Here is an 18,675-nt window from a genome sequence, read left to right as displayed (position 1 = left end):
GTTTAGTCCTAGGTGGGGTGGGGGAGCAGGGTTCTCTTGCAGAAGTTGCTATGAGCTACAGTCAGTGTTGCTGTGTGTGTGTTCACCATGGCCCCACTGAGCAGCTTTCCCATAGAATTTGTCTCTTTTGATTTAACTGTTTGCTGTTTTTTAGTTTAATCATTGGGGGGGTGGGTTGAATATGGACAGTTGTCATGTTATTGTGTATGAGTGAGAGAACATTTTCACCAGTAACTTTGAAGCATAATTTCATGACATTTTGACGACACCAGCTACCTTCACTGATTTTTTTTTTAATGGATTCATTCATTTAATTGTGTATATATATATATTTGTACGTGTATAGTCAAACCATACCTCTCCCCAAGAGGCTTATGATAACCCTTGAAATATAATTTTAAATTAAATAAAATAACTTTTGTTAACTCTTTGCTGAAGTTATAGTGGCAGATTCAGTAGAAGACCAGAGTTCGTTTTAAGTAGATCAGTATTAAATGTTTTTTTACGTAATTTTTCCTAGGCTCAGTTGTGTAACCTTCAACAAAGTAGTCTACAGAGTAAAACTAAAATGCTTCCTAGTATTGAGGAAGCATGGAGCCTACCAATCCCTGCAGAACTTACCTCCAGACAGGGTGCCCTGAACACAGCACAGCAGGTGAGAAGAGTTAGATCGTCCTGTAGAATCCTAGTCTTGGGCCAGTCTCACTAAGCACTTACACCAGTGAGAGGACTCTCTCTGTGCAGGGGATAAACACAAGTGGAAACCGTGCACAAGGGTGCCAGATTTCGCAGTGTCCGTTTCTCCTCACGTTTGCACTACAGACACAACGTACCTAACAGTTTTCCCTACCGTCTCTAAAAGTTTTCATTTCTGTGCACTACAGGACCACAGTGCCCCACAATTGCGAGTTGGTGTATTTTTGGTCTTCAAAAAATTACATCAGGGAAGAGGGGACATTATTTGAAGCAGAATGGTGCATTGATACCGTTTTCTTGCCAAAAAGCAAAAAAAAAAGGCAGTCTCGGTGCAAAGTGGGGATGAAACAGGCCATAGCTTCTTTTGTCATTGAAACTGCTTGTCGGCCCAAAGTTTGCGATGTTTGCATTTTGTTTTCTCCTTTTACAATTAGAGAGAGAAAAAAACTGCACACTGAATGTAAGGGTTAGTGAACGTGGCCTTGTATTTTGTTACTTTTCTTATGATTATTACTACTACTGACGGTATTAATCATCAGTTTCAAAATGACTTCAGAAATCTGAATGGCATGCCTGCAAAGCCGAAAAGGGCTGTCCATGCAAATTAAGCAGATTAATCCAAACATTGACTCATAATGAGAAACATGGTTGTGTTTCAAGGTTTCAGAAGTACTCTCTTAAGGTTATGTCCTGTCCTAGAAGTAGTAAAGTCTCCTGATGTGGCAGGCAGAACTAGCTTTCCCCATCTGTGTCATGTAGGGAAGTTTCAGTGTTATGTGTTCTCATTTATCTGTGCAGTTCATTGTAATACTCTGAGGGACAGTTCTGTCAATGACATGTTTGAGTAACAACTTTTTTTTGGGGGGGGGGGTGACTTTTTATTTTTTCTTTGTATCTATAATCATGGCATTCATCAGTTATGTAAATGGTAAAAATAATGCCACTCATTCATTTTCCCCAACATGCAGGTAAACTGCTTGCCATTTAAGTGAAACCTCATGGATGACTGAGTGCAAACAAATTATTCTTTAAAGTTTACCAGTGGAGCTGAATGTGCATGAACAGTATCTGTTGGTTGTGTACATTGAGTTATACAAGCATAACAAAAAAGAATCCTTCACATTGCTGTGCATGAGTGCTTACGGGTTTTTCTCCAACACTTGTAGAGGTCTCAATCAGTATCATGGTGATCGATTGTGTTAGTATTAGTACTGACATAGCTGAACATTCCTTTTGCTTGCGTTATGGGTTTACCTGTCTTTGCATTGTTCTCCTTACTTAGGTTCCAACACAACTGCTACATCTTTCTTCTCCCTGTGGCGTGTATCTCGCCCATTCCAGTAAACTTTGCCCTCCTTGGGGCAGTTTAGGTGTGTGCAGTTGTAGAAAGCATTGCGATTTTGGTTTCCCCAAGCTGAAGGGATTTGGTGTTCAGGAGCAGGAGTCACAACGCTGAAAATGTTTCTTTAGATCTTTTTTTTTTAAAAAATGAATGCCAGTAATATCACGTAAGACAGGTCTGTCAAATAATGTCAGAGGTAAACTGCATCCAGCTGTATAACATCACAGGCTCTATTGCAGTTCAAAGGAATTGGAGGATTTTACATGTACATATCTATATAATATACAGGGTCAAGAGTCCCATATGTTGTAGATTATTCTCCATAAAATTCAAGCTTGTAGTTTCTGGAGTAAGTTGAGTTTGTAATGCGTGAATGTGTTAACCGACGTAATCGTTTTTTTCAGAAGAGCTAACTGTAGGACCTTGTGCTTTTCTGGTTACATTAAGTCATTCTTGTTGTGTTAAGTTGGGTCCACATGGATTGAGATTCAAGTTAATGTTTATCTAGTTAGTTTTCACATGGCAATTAAGCACGGAGAATTTTCACAGTGCAGGTTTTCTGTCCTGTGTGGGATAGCAACCTCTTGCCGTGACCAAATGTAGGCTGTGCGAGTAATTTGGAAGAGCAGAAAAACCATGGTGTCTGTCACTTTCCCCTCTGTGTTGTAGGCCTGTAAACCTCATCAGAATACTGAAGTAGGCCTTGGACAGTCACAAATGCCACAGCAGTCATTGCCTCAGCACATGGCTCCTTCAAGCCAAGTAGATGACCAGTCCAGTCCTGCCAAGAGAAAACGAACAGCAAGCCCAGCCAAGGTATACAAGTGCTTTCAGTCAGGGGCCCTCTGCTCGAGACTGGACAGCAAGCTGTTTCTGTGAAGCCGATTTGCAAACCTGTCACATCTGTAACCTGACTCTTATAAGAATAAGAAGAAACTGGTAGTTTGAGTGGTTTACCTCTTATTTCTTGACAATGCTTGTTGAAAATGAAGACTTGAGTGCTGTGATAGTAGAGCACAACGTCCAATTGTGAAAACTGGGGAGGGGCAGTGCGGCTTTTTAATTTGGCAAAGGGCTAATCGGTCCACTGCAGGAAACTGTTGCCCACTACATTATTTCAGTAATTAAAAACAAAAACAAACAATCTCATGATGCTTTAATTTAAAGGTTTATAGGTTGCGAAAGTGGCTTTAGGAGATGCATAAGAATTGTGATCTGAAGTTACCTCAGGCGACAAGTAGTACCTTTGCTGTTTAGGTAACTGCACCACTAGCACCTTTTAAAGGTTTAATTTATGTTCTCCCGCTTATCAAAACAGAATACTCCAGATTCCTGGCCCAGCGGCCATCCTGTTTCAAACAATCCAGTGCAACAGCAAGTTCCTAACTGGTATTTAACACCACAGAAGCTACAGGTAAATGTGTAATATGTCACTTCTTCATAGAAAAGTTATATACATTTTATCAAGTTTCTTTCGACACAAACTCTGGTCTTTTCTGTTTTGAATAAAGGTTTTGGATCAGTTACGAGCAAAAAGGCAAAACCTGAAGCCACCACAGCTGCAGTTGTTGGAACAGCTGGAGGGGCAGTTTGCTTTGATGCAGCAGCACCAGCAGCAGGTACGCTTATGTTGAATGGGCCTTTTCTTTAGAGGTTACAGGTCTTGACAAGATAAAGGTGATGGTATGGTGGCTTAAATGGCTCCCCTCTGTGTAAGGTGTTTTAAGATCCTCTTAAAGGAAGTACTCTGTAAATGCAAGGGATTTGCCATCTTGTTCTCCTCATTGTAATCTTGTAAATTAAGTAAGGCACTCTCATCCGTGCCCTCCTGAAGTATTGCAGACTTTTGTTGCATTTCATGTAGGGAGAATATGCCAGTAATGAAGAGAACTGAGGTCTTCTATCTAAAATGCAAATTTGTATGAGCCGATCATTTCCAAACTGCTAAATAATGCGTTTAATCTGAAAAGCAATGCAGGACTTTGAAAACTATCTAAAAAAACAAGTACCAATTCATTTTGTTACTGCTGAGTGTTTGTTTCTGTAAAATGTGCTATGCTGGGGTTCTGAACCGTCCTGTCGCACTCCTCAGCTATGGCAAAGGCGTGGAGCGATACCTGGACCCTAGGCCTGTCAAGCCTCTGTAGAAAAAGCGTGGCGTGGGCTTGGCTGGAGTGCGCAGGTTGAACAGGGTGTGAAAACATAATGCAAAAGAAACATTCCCAGACTTGTGTGCTTCTTCCGGAGACCATATTGATGTTTTTTTTTCCACTCTTCCGACCAGATGAGACAAAATGCAGCCGGACAGGTACGACCAACTGCTGTTCCTAACGGGCCAACAGTCGACTCGTCACTGCCTACAAACCCGGCCTCTGGTGCGCAGCCTCATGTGGCTCTGTCCAGAGCGCCAAACGTACTGCAGCCTGCAGTCCGGCCCATTTCCTCTGGGCAGCCCATGGCCAACGGACCTTTCCCAGCAGGCTCAGTTCCCTGCAGCACAGCTGGAATGCTGGGTAATACAGACACTATTTCTGTAGGCAATAATCACTTAACTGGAGTGGGAAGTAACGGGAACGTGCCTTACCTGCAGCAACACGCACTAAGTCTACCTCATAACTGCACAAACCCGACCAGCAGCAGCAGCAACGCAGCGGAGCCGTGGAAAAACCAACACGTAAACGCCACTCAGGTACCGGATACCTCACTGTTTTGTCACGTTCTGACTTTTAGGAGGGGGGGGTTAACACTTTAGATTAAGTAACATTGTTAAATTGTTAGTGAGGGTTTCTCAGATAATCTATTCATGAGTCTTTCAGTAAATCAGTCCATTACTCCTGCATAGCAAAGGTCACGCTGTTGTCCATAGTGATGATACTGTAGAGATCTCTGTGGTTCTCGCTTGATAAGTACAGATTTGCATCTCTTTTGCCATTGTTGAATGAGAATTACTGACAAAATCTTCTACAGAGATGTGCACAAATGTTTCCCTGTGTGAAATATACCAAATTGATTAGTAAAGTATCTACCAAACCATGCTTTGCATAACTTAAGCCTAGTGCACGAGCCTATTTTGTCCTCGTCTACAATTCATGGATTTTAACACCACAAATGAAAACGGTTAAAATAAAAGCTTTGAAATGGATGAACAAGATTTTAATTACATATGGTTATGGCCTTGTATCTACGTATTAAAATGTTTTTTATACACACAATTCAAATGTGGTGTTGCATTTGAAAAGATGTCAGCATAACAAAAGACTTATCACTTCAGTTTTCCATATGTAATACCAGAGACAATGAAAAATTTGCTTCTTGTATGTTTACCATTGTAAGATCGTTGTAGGTTTTACATGAGTAAGATTATCAGCTTAAAATAATAAAATGCTTTATGCAGTTCTTTCAGGGTGAGTCTTCCTAATTTAACATTAAATCCACAGATTGCACAGAGGCTAATGCCAGATCATGGTTTAGAAATGTTGTCAAATGTGTAATGCTTGTTTAATAAGCCCCGCAGATAGCTGGATACAGATTTTCCTTTGCTGGGATGTAGCCTCCCATACCAAATTGTCATTCTTGGTTTTAAGAGACATCTCATCAGAGTGCTGATGAAAAAGCAGCTGGAAGATGAACATGAGTGTTGAGTAGTTAGTAACGTATGTAGGATTTGACCTAGATTTGAAAGCCAATCTGTTTAGGTGTATGGTTTGTTTTTTTATTTCCCCATTTAAACAGTCTGATATATGAGAATACATGCTTACGGTTTATGAGTAGTTTATTTCAAAGCTAACAATGATTTCAACACCAGGCATTGAAGGGAAGGGTGATATCACCTGTTATGCTGAATATCTTCTGCCAATTCATGTTTTTAGCTTAAAATTGTCCAGAGAGGGAAAGATCTGAGAGGAAAAGCTGCACAAGACAAGTAATCAGAATGTTTTTGGTTCATATTAATCAAATACATAATAAAACATCACAGATAAGAGATTGTAGCAGTTTATTTATGTATCTCAGGAGTGGAATGGAAGGCTTCATGGCACAGCGATGTGGGTTCACTTTTAATTCCAAAATGGTAATACAAAAAGTGTTTTAGAGAGTCAAATATCTAAAACCATTTGGTAGTTTTTTGTATTAATACGCTGCCTTTTTTTGTGCATTTCAGGGGCTTCACAAAGGTCAAAGTTCTCATTTGGCAGGTCCTAATGGTGAACGACCTTTCTCTTCCACTGGGCCTTCCCAGCATTTCCAGGCAGTTGGCACTGGTATTCAAAATCAGGTTGGACATTCCACCATGCCTAGCAATTCACTAACACAGGGGGCTGCTCTCAATCACCTCTCCTCTCCTCCTCACACTGCTACCTCAGGTGGACAACAAGGCATTACCTTAACCAAAGAGAGCAAGCCTTCAGGAAACAACACAACATTGGGGCCTGACATCAACAGGCATTCCGGAGGGACGCCGAACAGCACTGCCACTGTTGAAGGACTCCCTAATCACGTCCATCAGGTGATGGCAGACGCTGTTTCAAGCCCTAGCCATGGAGAATCCAAGTCACCAGGTGTACTTAGTTCAGACAATCCTCAGCTCTCTGCCTTGTTGATTGGAAAAGCCAATAATATCGGGGATCCTGGGGCCTGTGAAAAAGTTAATAACGTTCACCCGGCCGTGCACAGCTCAAAGACTCAAGAGAACTCTGTTGCCTCTTCACCTTCTTCAGCCATTTCCACAGCCACCCCCTCTCCCAAATCAACAGAACAAACTACCACAAACAGTGTTACCAGCCTTAACAGCCCTCTCGGTGGATTGGGACATACAGTGAATGGAAAAGGTCTTGAGGACTCCCAAAGCCCCATGAAAGTAGACCCACCCTCAATCAGCCACAAACCAACCCTTCCGCTTGCACCATCATCCTCGGTCTCCATCTACCCCAGCTCTGCAGAAGTACTCAAAGCCTGCAGGTAGGTGGCTGGCCATCAGCATTGTGCACAGAGCATTTGTGTTCTGATTTGTGTATGCCCTTGGGTCAGAGAAACAGGTTCTGTCTAGAGAAGACAGCTTGCGTGGGTGGTCCTGGTGTGGGGTTGCTCTTCAAAGTCATTGGCTGTTGTCAGAAGGACCTCTGTGTATTTGGATTTTGTTTACATGGCTCTCTTGTTGGTGAGCTCCGCCTCTTTTGTAAGACAAGAAGCATAAACCTTTTAGCTGAACAGCTGAAGTAAAGTCTTCTTAATTCAGGGATGCATAGTATTAAAAAATCTATTGAAAAGGAATTTGCACTCGCATACAAGCTGTGCACTGTTTTGTTTTTGCATCATTTAAGCAACCGTTTCCTTTCAGCCTGATACACTAATTCTTAAGTGTTCTGCAGAATTCTGGAATTGTCTTTACTAGTATATAGAATATATAGAGGTTTTCTTTCATTTTTGTTTGTTTGAATCTACCAATGTGCTGGTGTTAAGGGAGAGAACCTTGCTTTTCTAAATGAGTAGTGGTTATAATTTAAACTTTGCTTTTCTCTGAAAGAACAGTATCTGAAGTAAGTGATGGTGTTTTAGGAGCCCATTCTGAAACAGCTTGTAATTTGACACAACAAAAATGTAAGCTGTTTGCTCAGAGCTTGCTGATGGTTTGGGATGAGGAAATTTGGCAGCAGCAATAATAATATTTCAATATATTTAGTTATCATCCATTATATGTTATATTAATGGTTCTGCTTTTCAAATTGCAGAAAACTCAGGCCTGAAATGTGACTGATTTTATGATGTACAAATGCATTTCAAAGCTCCAGGCCTTAAAGTGCTTTGACAGTGCATGACTTTGCATTCACCTGCCAGCTCATGTGCATCTCTGTCTGATCTTACTTCATTTCTGCCTTTTCTTTTTTCTGTTTAGGTTTCTGTAATAGTTCTAAAGTATCTTAGAACTTTGTGCTTATGCTTGGTATTGCCCAGATATGCACATCTTCTTATATGGTATAAAAATTAAGCAATCTGAATTTTAAAAGCCTAAAATGTTAATATTTATGTATTGCAAAGAAAACATGATCGTTCCAAAGTATGTGGCTCCAAAGAGGGGTAATCAGCTAGCCTATGGTTTTAGTTTGAACACAGATCTACTCCAAAGGACTTGAAATAGATAAATGGAAATGAACTTCAGGTCAATTAATCTTTAAGGATTCACAAAGGATTCTAGGCAATGAAATATTCTTTAGACAAATCCTTAGCAATGTGGTACTGTAAAAAGAAAACTCCTGAAAATGCCAGGTGCTACATGGTCTAGATTTAATAATCCTTTTTATGTTTATTTCATTAGTCCTGAAATGGAGGCAAAGAAGTCCCTCGCTGTCCATGTGTTCTTTAACTGCACACAGCTCTCATTCATCTTTTCATAATTGGTGCACAAATGTAAACAGATAAGAAAAGTCAAGCTTGTGTGATTTCTGTGTATGAACTCCAGCAGCTAAAATTAATACCTTGGCATGTGAACATGTACATGCTGAGAGTGATCACCCAGATCTTCATGTGCACTGAACCTGGTAAGAACGTAATAAGAGAGATTCGCTGTCCATGAGAGTCACAAACCTTAATCCTTTTGGAAAGTGGGCTGTGCACAGATGACCTAAAGGTTAATATTTTGGTTTTGGTTCAAAGTATTACTTTTTTAGGCCATTTATTTGATAGCTGACTGTTTGTTTTTAAGATGCCCAGTCTAAAGAATGATCTCGGTCAGTTTCCCTTATTTACCAGGAGTAATGGATAATACAAAGAGGTATCTCAGTTTGAATGGGGAGTTGCATCAGCATGCAAGCTACAAGGGAAATAGTAAAAAACAGTAGAAATAGAGGAACAGCTGCAGATCCTCCTTTCGGTGTGTGGCAGAAGACCTGCACATACCTGTAGAAGACCTACTGCCAACATATGAACCACAAGTGATGTGAACAGATAGGCTTTGCTTCATTGTATGATTAAGAGCAACTTAGTGAATTATCACTAAGGTGTTTTAGCTTGATGCACAAGCTTGGTGTTACAACAGGTTAAAAATAAGACAAATATTTCCATACACTGATCAAGTGGTTTATGGAGACTTCACTCAAAGTGCTTTACAGGTAATGGGGACTCCCCTCCACCATCACGAATGTGCAGCCCCATCTGGATGATGCGATGGCAGTATGCTGCTCTCACACCAGCTACATTAACAACTTAATGTTTAATTGTAAAGCTGATATTGGGTTTTCCTGTACCTGTTAGCACAGCTGCTTTGTAGAACAGTAGGACATTAAGCCACATGCTCTGGTATGGTGACCATAGAAATAAATACCATTACCATTTTTACCATTGTGAAAACATGCCGTGTAGGTTTGACTCTTTGGTCCTACATATAATACATGCTCAAGGGTGCTATGTTTCTCTCCTGTTTGGGTGTTGCTTATTCCCTTTAAGATAGGCACTACATCTATCGGTAATTTTTCTAGGTTTAGGCTTTTTAAGTGTCTTATTTGCGGAGCTTAAGTAGTCTTGTACTTTGACTTGACAAACACTGGAATTACCTATGTGATACCAAGGTTTTATTTTAGATTTGAACCTTGATATTTACTCCATTCTTTCTCTGTTAAAGGGAAACCGTAGTCCCAATTTCTCAGGCCGGTTAGTAAGTCACAGCAACAAATTTATTGATGGTATAGAAAACTTCTATAAATGTCAAATGAAGCACAAAATCGTGAAAGTACTGTAAGGCTCCATGTTGTCGCAAGCCCCTGGTCTCGTCATGGGTAAGAGTGAGTTCCACTGAAATGCGATGTGATGTGGCCCTTCCTGCTCGCTAGTCACTGTAATGAGTAATGTAATGTGATGTACAGATTATACAGCAGATATTTCACTACAGAAAGTTTCCAGTACTGACATGCAGAGTTAAGTTGTATTTGTCGAAACCACTTCAAAACCACCTTGAAGTCGAGAGCAATATGTCTTTTGGACTGAAAGAGATGTCTTCCCAAGCCTGCTTGTTTACAATGTTAAAGGGGTGCATCACATCACCCGACATTTGGTTGCCTCTTTCTGAATTGCAGAAATTGCACTGTGCACACCCGGAAATTTCCTGTTTTGTGATGTAAATGGGAGGTTTTACAAGTTACTGTGTACATCTTCCTTTTCTTGTGGTTTGAAATGCACTCATCAATGCTAGTTCTTTCTCACCCTGAATTACAAAAACAGCATTGCAGTCCCCCTTAAATTGACACACAGCAGTGTCAGGTCGCACAGGAACCCTTGTGGTGATCTTAGTTGGCCTCCTTTATTGAAAGTGCCTATCAGCAGGGGAACAACTCTGACTTATGGTGTTGATATTCTAGACGTTGTAAGACTTTTCCCTTTCTTTGGTTTAAACAAAGTGCAAAGCAGCAGACGAGTGCTGTTGAGAGGATGTACTGTAAGTAGAGAGACGTGTGCCTGTTATTGAGAGCAAGTCACCATCTTCACAATCTGCCGCCTTAAGAGACGGTGGCTTGCAGCATGTAGCTTCAGTCTTCGTAAACTGCCAAAGAGTGGGGTAAGAGCTCAATACTGCAGAGATATAGGGCCTTCATTACAGCTAATGTGGTCTGGGGTGAATTGCGTTTGCCGGCAAGTAACTTGGTAAAATTTTCTTGGAAGTTTCTAAATGCACAGTGAGCAGTGCCATTGTTCCAGAAATATCCTCTTTAGGCGCCCTTCGCACTCTGATATTTTGTTTTTCCTCTTTTTCAGAAACCTGGGGAAGAACGGCTTGTCAAATAGTAGCATTTTACTGGACAAGTGTCCCCCCCCTCGGCCGCCGCCTCCACCTTACCCTGCACTGCCAAAGGACAAGCTCAACCCGCCCACTCCCAGTATTTATGTGAGTAAGAGACGTCAGGGCGCCCCCTCTGGTGGGCTGTGAGGCCTCTGGTTGCGATACAAAGAGAGAGAGCCACCTGGAGCACTGCAAGGGTTCGGCCTCAATTTGGGCTGTATGGCCCTGTAACCACGCTGTAGATGAAACATCGCCCGGGCACAGTGTTCGTGTTAATCCACACGCTGTATCTCACAGAATTCATTCTGAATTAAATAGCACCAAAAAAATGGGCAGAGAAGGCCAGAAAGCCAAATACATCTGTAAAATATTCTCTCGTATCCGCTAGATGAGTTTTCTACCTCACCACCCTTCTCCCATGAATTGCTGCGTTGTTGAACTTTGAAATGTCATCTTTTCACAGCTGGAGAATAAGCGCGATGCTTTCTTTCCGCCCTTACATCAGTTTTGTACAAATCCAAACAACCCTGTCACGGTAATCCGGGGTCTCGCGGGAGCCCTTAAACTAGGTGAGTTCCACTGGGGTGGTGCTTTGATCAGAGCGTCTTACCTTGTGTGAAGTGGTCTAATCCCCATGTTGGACAGGAGACGCCTGGAGACAAGAGACTTGACAGAACATCTGAAAAGGTTGACATAAGTAACCTAGGGGAACAGGAAAGGATTATAGCATTTTTGTAGAATAGAAAAGTTTGTGAGACTGAGACATTTAGAAATACTTTAGTTTCTCAGCCTTTCTTTGGGATTCTATTCTACTTCCAGTTAGTGCTTAAGATGTGAAAGAGAGGCAAGTAGGTGAACATTACGTTCAGGACAACAGCGCCACCTGCAAGCTAAGCTTGTCACTACATTATGCCTGTAGTTAGTCATTTGCCTAAACCTGCCTGCTCCCAGTTTATGGATCTGTTCATTTAATTTGATCTTGCATTTTGTAGTTAAATGGATGGTTTCTTCAATGACTCAGTTTTAATAATGGCAAGTGAGATATGCAGCTGATATTTTCAAATGCCACTGCGCCTCACCTTAAAGAAAGAATTGAGACAAATCACATGGGGCAGTAGTTGTAGTTACCCATGTGCAATGTAGTTTGCCTTGGCAGCAAGCCATTTGGGCTGGATTCACTTGTGTTTGCCTCTAAGCCATGTAGTTACAAGGGTTATTGACAGCACTTCAGATGTAATCTTTTGTCTAATCTGTCACATGAGAAACCGTTGTAATCAGCAAAACCCTCCTGCACGCTATCTCCTTTACCATCAAAGTCATTTTTATTTGTTTGTTTTGTTGACGTTTCTCCTCTTTGCCTCTACCCTTTTCTTTTATTTAGTCTGCTAAAAAGCGTTAAGTGTTTGAAAACGCATGTCTCTCCAGATCTAGGTCTGTTCTCTACCAAGACACTAGTAGAAGCGAATTCAGACCACCTGGTGGAGGTACGGACACAGCTGTCACAGCCTACTGATGAAAATTGGGACCTGACTGGAACTAGGAAGATGTGGCGCTGCGAGAGTAGTAGGTCACATACTACCATTGCCAAATATGCACAGTACCAGGCCTCGTCATTCCAGGAATCACTACGGGTGAGTAGTGCCAAGCCCAACACTAACGGGGCTACACTAAAAATCTTAGCCTAAATCTAAAAGATTTAGCCTCCCTACTTTTCATCTCCCATTTTCTGCAGAATACCTCAGACTTGACAGATCTTGGTTTCAGGTGTGCATGCGGTGCTTAACTATGTGCATTACTGTATTCATTTTTTTCTCTCAAATCTAAGGTTTGTGTTGTGTGTTGAAAGTAGGTAAGGGTTAGGCTGAAGCAGGTTAGGTTCTCCGCTTGACATTTAAGTGTGCAGATTGAAGAACTAAGTGTCTTGGCTAAAATCTCACTTGTATTTCAAAGCTTTTTTTTCTTTCCTTTCTGTAAAGAAAGGGTTAAAAAAGTTAAAGGGAATGATGCAGTGGTAAAAGCAGAAAGTATCTTTTCCAGATCCTTGTTCTCCTTGCCCTGAGTTTCCTAAAACTGAATGGTTCGGAGCATTATTTTAGCTCAGTGCTAATCTAAATGATTTTAGTTCCAATTCAGTTTCAATATTCAGCATTTTTCAGATACATCTATAAGGACAGGGGTGATTAAATTTTTAATAGCCATTCCGGAAGAAGGGTGTACAAGTCATTTTTTGATGTCCAGTGCTGTTTTTTTATAAATATACGGGTGAACAATTTCAACTCATTTCTGCTTTTAAACCAGATAAACCGGGAGCAGTTCTGCTGAGTTTAATTAGTGAGAATGCAAGCATGAATTTAGTCCTTAACTAGCAGGTATCACGTCTGTATACTTTACACCTTTCCTGTGCCTTTCAGGTTTTGATCACTTGAGTGACAGGTGTGCTTACTGAGCTGAATCGGGATTCTGTCACAAAGCCGTCAAAACCTGCAGTGGTTCAGCTAAAAATATTCTTTCTTATACTCAAGGCGAGCCTGTCGGCATCTGCTCACCCTTCAGAAGGCTGAAGCAAATTGTCTGGCTGAAGCAAATCTACAAATGTCTGGCTGTACCTGTTGAGAGTACACTAAGTAGTCAAAACAGTCTAAGTACTTGGCACATATGTTTTTAACGATTTTAAAGTGTATTTTTCCTTGAGCACTCTGGATATGTCAGCAATCTGCTTGATAGTCTGCATTAGACTCTAAAACAGCATAAGACCAAGTTGCCATGTAGGTGCTTTTGTGTCCATTTACAGAGTCAAGGTTTCAGTCTCAGGGTACTTTTTAATGTAAGAAATTGTCCAAAATGTCCCAATGGTTATAGAGCAGTTGTATTTGAGGGGCTCCCCACATTTTTTTCCAATCCCAGGGTGAGTGGCTTCACCCCTTCTCGCATTGATATTCTCTGCACTCAAAATCCAGGGCGTGATTCATCCCGGGTTCGAGCAAGGCCTTTTATTCAGTTTTCACTCCAGGTCAGACGTAGTAATATAAGTCAAACGGACCTTTGCCCATTATTGGCACCGCCAGGACTGCAGAAGCAGGATTGCATTGGAGGAGTTCTTTTCTAGGGGACATTACATTCCTTATAAAAGCAATTTAAAGATGGCATTGGTGTGATACCAATTTTTGCGCTGTCCTTAATTATCGTCAGGGTTTTTGTAACATCCTCCACGTTACAGAGGTAGAACTTACTTACAGAAATTTCTTGCCATCGTATGTTTTGAGTAGTTTTACTTCCATAACAGTCAAACTCAGTGGTGTGTCACATACAGTTTAAATTATACCATATTACCAATTTAGGTTTTTGGATAACAAATCTTAACTGTTAGAATTACTAAAATATGTCTCAGGGTTAAATCAGTAGCAGTAGCGACCACCTTTTTATACAGTAGGATAACAACAATGGCAGTAAAAGTGCCTGAGAAATTCTTCTGAGTTGTAGTCAATTTAACAGAATACCAAAAAAGGAAAACTGTTCTTACTGTGCACGTTACAAAACCTAACCTTTTTGTTTGGTTTTTTTTGAAGGAGGAAAATGAAAAGAAAGGGCACAAGGAACATTCAGACAATGAGTCAACATCATCTGATAAGTAAGTCTTTTACTGGGAGGGAATAATTAAATACTGTTGTGCTGTTATAATGTGCCAATTTCCAATTTTTTGTTTTTTTTCCTTCAGTGTGGGACGACGCAGGAAAGGTCCTTTTAAGACCATCAAGTTTGGGACAAACATAGACTTGTCGGATGAGAAAAAGTGAGTATGTTAAAGGGAACATACTGACGTGCTGTATTTCTAATGTCTAATGAATTTCACTTAAGGGCACTTGGCTCTCACACTTTCAAAGGGAGCTTTCATGTGGTGTAGGACAGGCTGTTTGAGAATTTTTAAAGATAATCCATTTGCTCATTGCTTATGTTTAGCACTGACACATAGAGAATGCAGGAAAAACGGTCATTCTTTTCATTTAGAATGTGCACAAGAAAGTGGAAAATGAGAGAAAAATGGCATGCAAGCTTAGCGTTTTTTTCCTTCAATAGACAGTTTTGTTGGACAAAAAAACAGGGCTTCTGTTGGAAAAAGCAGATAACCTACTGTTGTGTCCATATTCCTCAATAAAGATGGGATTTTCAATCTGAACCAATCCTTATCTAAAAAAACAAACAAGTGCTCCTGGACCTACATAAAAAAAAACCCAGAACTTTTAAGGTCTCAACTGAGCAGACTGTTTCATGGGAGAAATAAATGAGTTTTTTTTTTATCAGTGTCCTTATGACTGCGGCGGCTTAAATCAGGCCTGTGCTGTCGCTCTTCTGAAGTGCGAACTGAACCGTTGCAGGTGGAAGCTGCAGCTCCATGAGTTAAGTAAGCTGCCAGCGTTTGCACGAGTGGTGTCTGCAGGGAATCTCTTGAGTCACGTTGGCCACACGATCCTGGGGATGAACACAGTCCAGCTCTACATGAAGGTCCCTGGCAGCCGAACGCCAGGTGAGCATATGCCCTCGCTGTGTCTGTCTGTCTGATCAGGTTTCCTGACGGCGAGGGTGCCAGGTTCCCAAATCTTACAACCCTTCATTTTATTTCATTGTCATCATTTTGTTTATGTAAGAAATAACTTTAATGTTAAAAAGAGAAATTCCCCAACACATTTTGGACAAACCTGAGAAAGTAATGAGTTATGTTTTTTTTTAATCTCAGTGGTTCCCACCCTGTTTCCAGAGAAACAGTGTCAGGTTTTCTCTTCAACTTGCTCGATGTTACCTCTGTCTGCACATCTCCCCGTAGCTGATCGATTGATTATCAGATGCATTGTTTGACACTGTATCAGACACCCCTGCAATGAGCATTTTTGCTTCTGCTGAGGTCCAGTTGGTTACATTTCAAGAAACATACCTGAATGAGGGCAGTTTGCAATCTCAGAAATTGGTACAGGTTTGATACCAATTGCAAATCCTGTTAGATCTTTCAAGAGCTGAAAGCACATTTCCTAGTATGCCATTAGTAGAAAACTTAAATCAGTTAGCCTGTGATGAAGAACTGGCCTGGAGCACAAACCAGAAGACTTTCCTCCAGGTTTAGTGCTGGGAACCAGGGTGCTGTCCTGTGTTGTGTTGATGCAGTGTTCCAACAGTTAGTTGGTTCTTCCCAGCAATTCATGATGCTGGTGACCTTTGTTGAACCTCATCCACATGTTCAGGTTCCTCCTTATCCTTCATTAACCTGCCTCATTCCATCAGCAAAGATTTTTTTTCCTGTTTTGTGAAAGCGCTTGAGTTGTCTTGGTTTAGATCGCCTATCTTCCACTTCAGAACGCAGAGCTAATGCAGTGTGTTCTTTGTGTTTACATTTTTAGGCCACCAAGAAAACAACAACTTCTGTTCTGTTAACATCAACATTGGACCTGGAGATTGTGAATGGTTTGCTGTACCAGAGCCTTACTGGGGTGTCATGAATGATTTCTGTGAAAAGTATGAAAACAACTTAACACAGTAACGTTAGGATGTTTAATTGCCAGTATGGTACTTGCCTTAAATGTACACCTATAGTAACTCCCATTTCACGCATCTTTCAAACGACCAGTTGACACAAACATCATGTGTTTAACATTCATGTGTTTGAGTATATGACCTTAATTTTTAAAAAATGTTTTGTTTGAGTTAATGTTTCTCCTTTGCAGAAAATTGTCAAAGTACATCATAACAATTAACTAATTAAGACTTATAATTTTCAGTAGATTAATAGTTTTCCTTTATTCATTAATCTTTGATCAATGGACTTTAGTCCGTCCTGCCATTACTTTAAGCATATTACGTCTTCATTGACATGGATCCTCTTGTGTTTTTTCATTACACTTGAGTCACGCTTTGCATTATTGTATTTTGTTTGTTTGTTTTTTTTCCTGATTTTTGGGCTTGTGTGGCTGATTTGATTCATTTCATTTTTGAAGGAATAATATAAATTTCTTAATGGGCTCCTGGTGGCCAAACCTTGAAGACCTTTATGAGGCAAACGTCCCTGTGTACCGGTTTATCCAGCGACCCGGAGATCTGGTCTGGATCAACGCTGGTACCGTCCACTGGGTTCAGGCCATAGGCTGGTGCAATAACATCGCTTGGAATGTCGGGCCCCTGACAGGTACCGTACCCAGTACTCTTCGTGATCCCTTTTCAAAGCTCTTTTCTCCCAGCGCTTTGGGTTTATTTTGCCTTGGCATATTTATTCTAATCAATGTTGACCCCCAATATAAAACGAGCAGCAAACTAGTGAAACTAAAATTCATTTCTGTTTTGTGCAGCATACCAGTATAAGCTGGCCGTGGAGCGATACGAGTGGAATAAACTGCAAAGTGTGAAGTCCATCGTTCCCATGATTCACCTGTCATGGAACACCGCACGAAACATTAAGGTGTCTGACCCCAGGCTCTTCGAAATGATCAAGTAAGTGTAGTTGGGAGAAGCTGCTCATTGACATTACCACTGCCAGTGGTGCTATTTCCTTCTCCTGCTCAGCCTGGACAACACTGGCCTTAGTCTGTCTCCCCAGCACTTGATCCTGTAGAAGTGTGAATCCATCCTTGTCTGAGGACGCAGTTTAAGAAGTAAATCACCACTGTTTTGATTGTTCATTTTCTACAAAAATATACTTTGTCTCCCTGAAAGTTGTTGTAAAAATGCTTGTTAACTATGGACCTGTTACTTAAAAGAGGCTTTCTTATTCGTCATGCCTTCGGAGGAAAATTGGACTTGAGGGAGGAAGAGGCATTTTTCTCAAAATGTCAATATTTTGTAGGCTTGTACAGTATGCATACTTTTTAATTTTTTACTTTTGTCACAGAGACAAACTAATGTAAACAAACTGAAGGACACTGTAGATTACATTGTACTGAAACTGTAAAATTGGTTATTTACCAATAACTCTGGCTAAATCTGCCTTAAATTCTAAAAAAGGCTGTTTGTTGGCAAAAAGTCTGAAAATGCTGATGGCCAAAGTTCTCTCGGCATGTCCACAAACCAAATGGTGTCTTTTAGATCATTTGATTCACACACCTCACTAACAATCTTACTTAATGTTTGTGGTTCTAGATCGGTTGCAGCAGAGTTTTCCCCTTATTATAGTGCATGTTTGATTTCCCTTAGTGCTTGTGGCCTGACGCTTTCTGAGGTTTATCTAAACTTTGTTATATCGGGATTGCTTTGGAAAATACACTATTTACGGGCCTTTTACATTATTTCCATTTTGAGATATCACCATAGTCCATTGTCACTAGGGTAAAAACAAAGTACTCCCGTGAAACCTGCTTGATAAAGTTTCTGATGTTCATACATTGGAGATTATATATTTTTTTTAAAAGACCTGAAAAGCAAACCCAAAGGAATAAACAAGGTAAAAATGGAGCACAATCCTGAAGGATGCTGCACTGGGCGGTGTACTGTATATGTCATTGCAACATTAAGGCTCTAAGGGCCATCATTTGAATTTTAGTTTTTTGTCCAAAACAACTGGAAAGTAACCCTTTTATTTCACTCTCTTTCCCAGGTACTGCTTGTTAAGGACATTAAAGCAGTGTCAGATGTTGAAGGAGGCTCTAATCGCTGCAGGGAAGGAGATTATGTGGCATGGGAGGGCAAAGGACGAGCCAGCTCACTACTGTAGCATCTGTGAGGTGAGCGGGGAAGATCAAGGCACCAGCTAGTTGGAAGGAAGCAGAGCAGCAGTTTGTAGGCAGTCTCAACATCTGTTTTCACATTCCAGCAGTGAGAACAGTCGAGAGTAATTAAACCAGTCTCCTTGCACCCAGAAGACAGACAGGTTTATCAAGAGAACTTTCTAGAAACAGCC

At 40.8% G+C, this 18,675-nt stretch overlaps 1 protein-coding gene across 4 annotated transcripts in view; it reads left to right on the top strand.

The window, feature by feature from the left end:
- Window positions 1-18,675, top strand: part of kdm6a (lysine (K)-specific demethylase 6A) — a 104,432-nt gene that overhangs the window by 82,795 nt on the left and 2,962 nt on the right. For 2 of the 4 annotated variants that reach the window (XM_006638883.3, XM_015363376.2), the window contains 16 exons: window positions 521-655; window positions 2,708-2,854; window positions 3,357-3,452; window positions 3,550-3,657; window positions 4,323-4,727; window positions 6,198-6,994; window positions 10,778-10,907; window positions 11,266-11,371; window positions 12,228-12,433; window positions 14,369-14,430; window positions 14,518-14,592; window positions 15,176-15,324; window positions 16,190-16,304; window positions 16,784-16,971; window positions 17,132-17,273; window positions 18,373-18,499. In XM_006638883.3, the coding sequence (XP_006638946.2) occupies window positions 521-655; window positions 2,708-2,854; window positions 3,357-3,452; window positions 3,550-3,657; window positions 4,323-4,727; window positions 6,198-6,994; window positions 10,778-10,907; window positions 11,266-11,371; window positions 12,228-12,433; window positions 14,369-14,430; window positions 14,518-14,592; window positions 15,176-15,324; window positions 16,190-16,304; window positions 16,784-16,971; window positions 17,132-17,273; window positions 18,373-18,499 (2,988 nt within the window). The remainder of the gene's footprint in view (window positions 1-520; window positions 656-2,707; window positions 2,855-3,356; window positions 3,453-3,549; window positions 3,658-4,322; window positions 4,728-6,197; window positions 6,995-10,777; window positions 10,908-11,265; window positions 11,372-12,227; window positions 12,434-14,368; window positions 14,431-14,517; window positions 14,593-15,175; window positions 15,325-16,189; window positions 16,305-16,783; window positions 16,972-17,131; window positions 17,274-18,372; window positions 18,500-18,675) is intronic. The other 2 variants (XM_015363377.2, XM_006638884.3) reach the window with 1 other exon arrangement.

The sequence above is a fragment of the Lepisosteus oculatus genome, chromosome 15 (assembly GCF_040954835.1).
Source record: "Lepisosteus oculatus isolate fLepOcu1 chromosome 15, fLepOcu1.hap2, whole genome shotgun sequence".
NCBI lineage: Eukaryota > Metazoa > Chordata > Actinopteri > Semionotiformes > Lepisosteidae > Lepisosteus > Lepisosteus oculatus.
The sequence above is the reverse complement of the archived record's forward strand: the minus strand, read 5'-3'. Positions and strand labels throughout refer to the sequence as shown.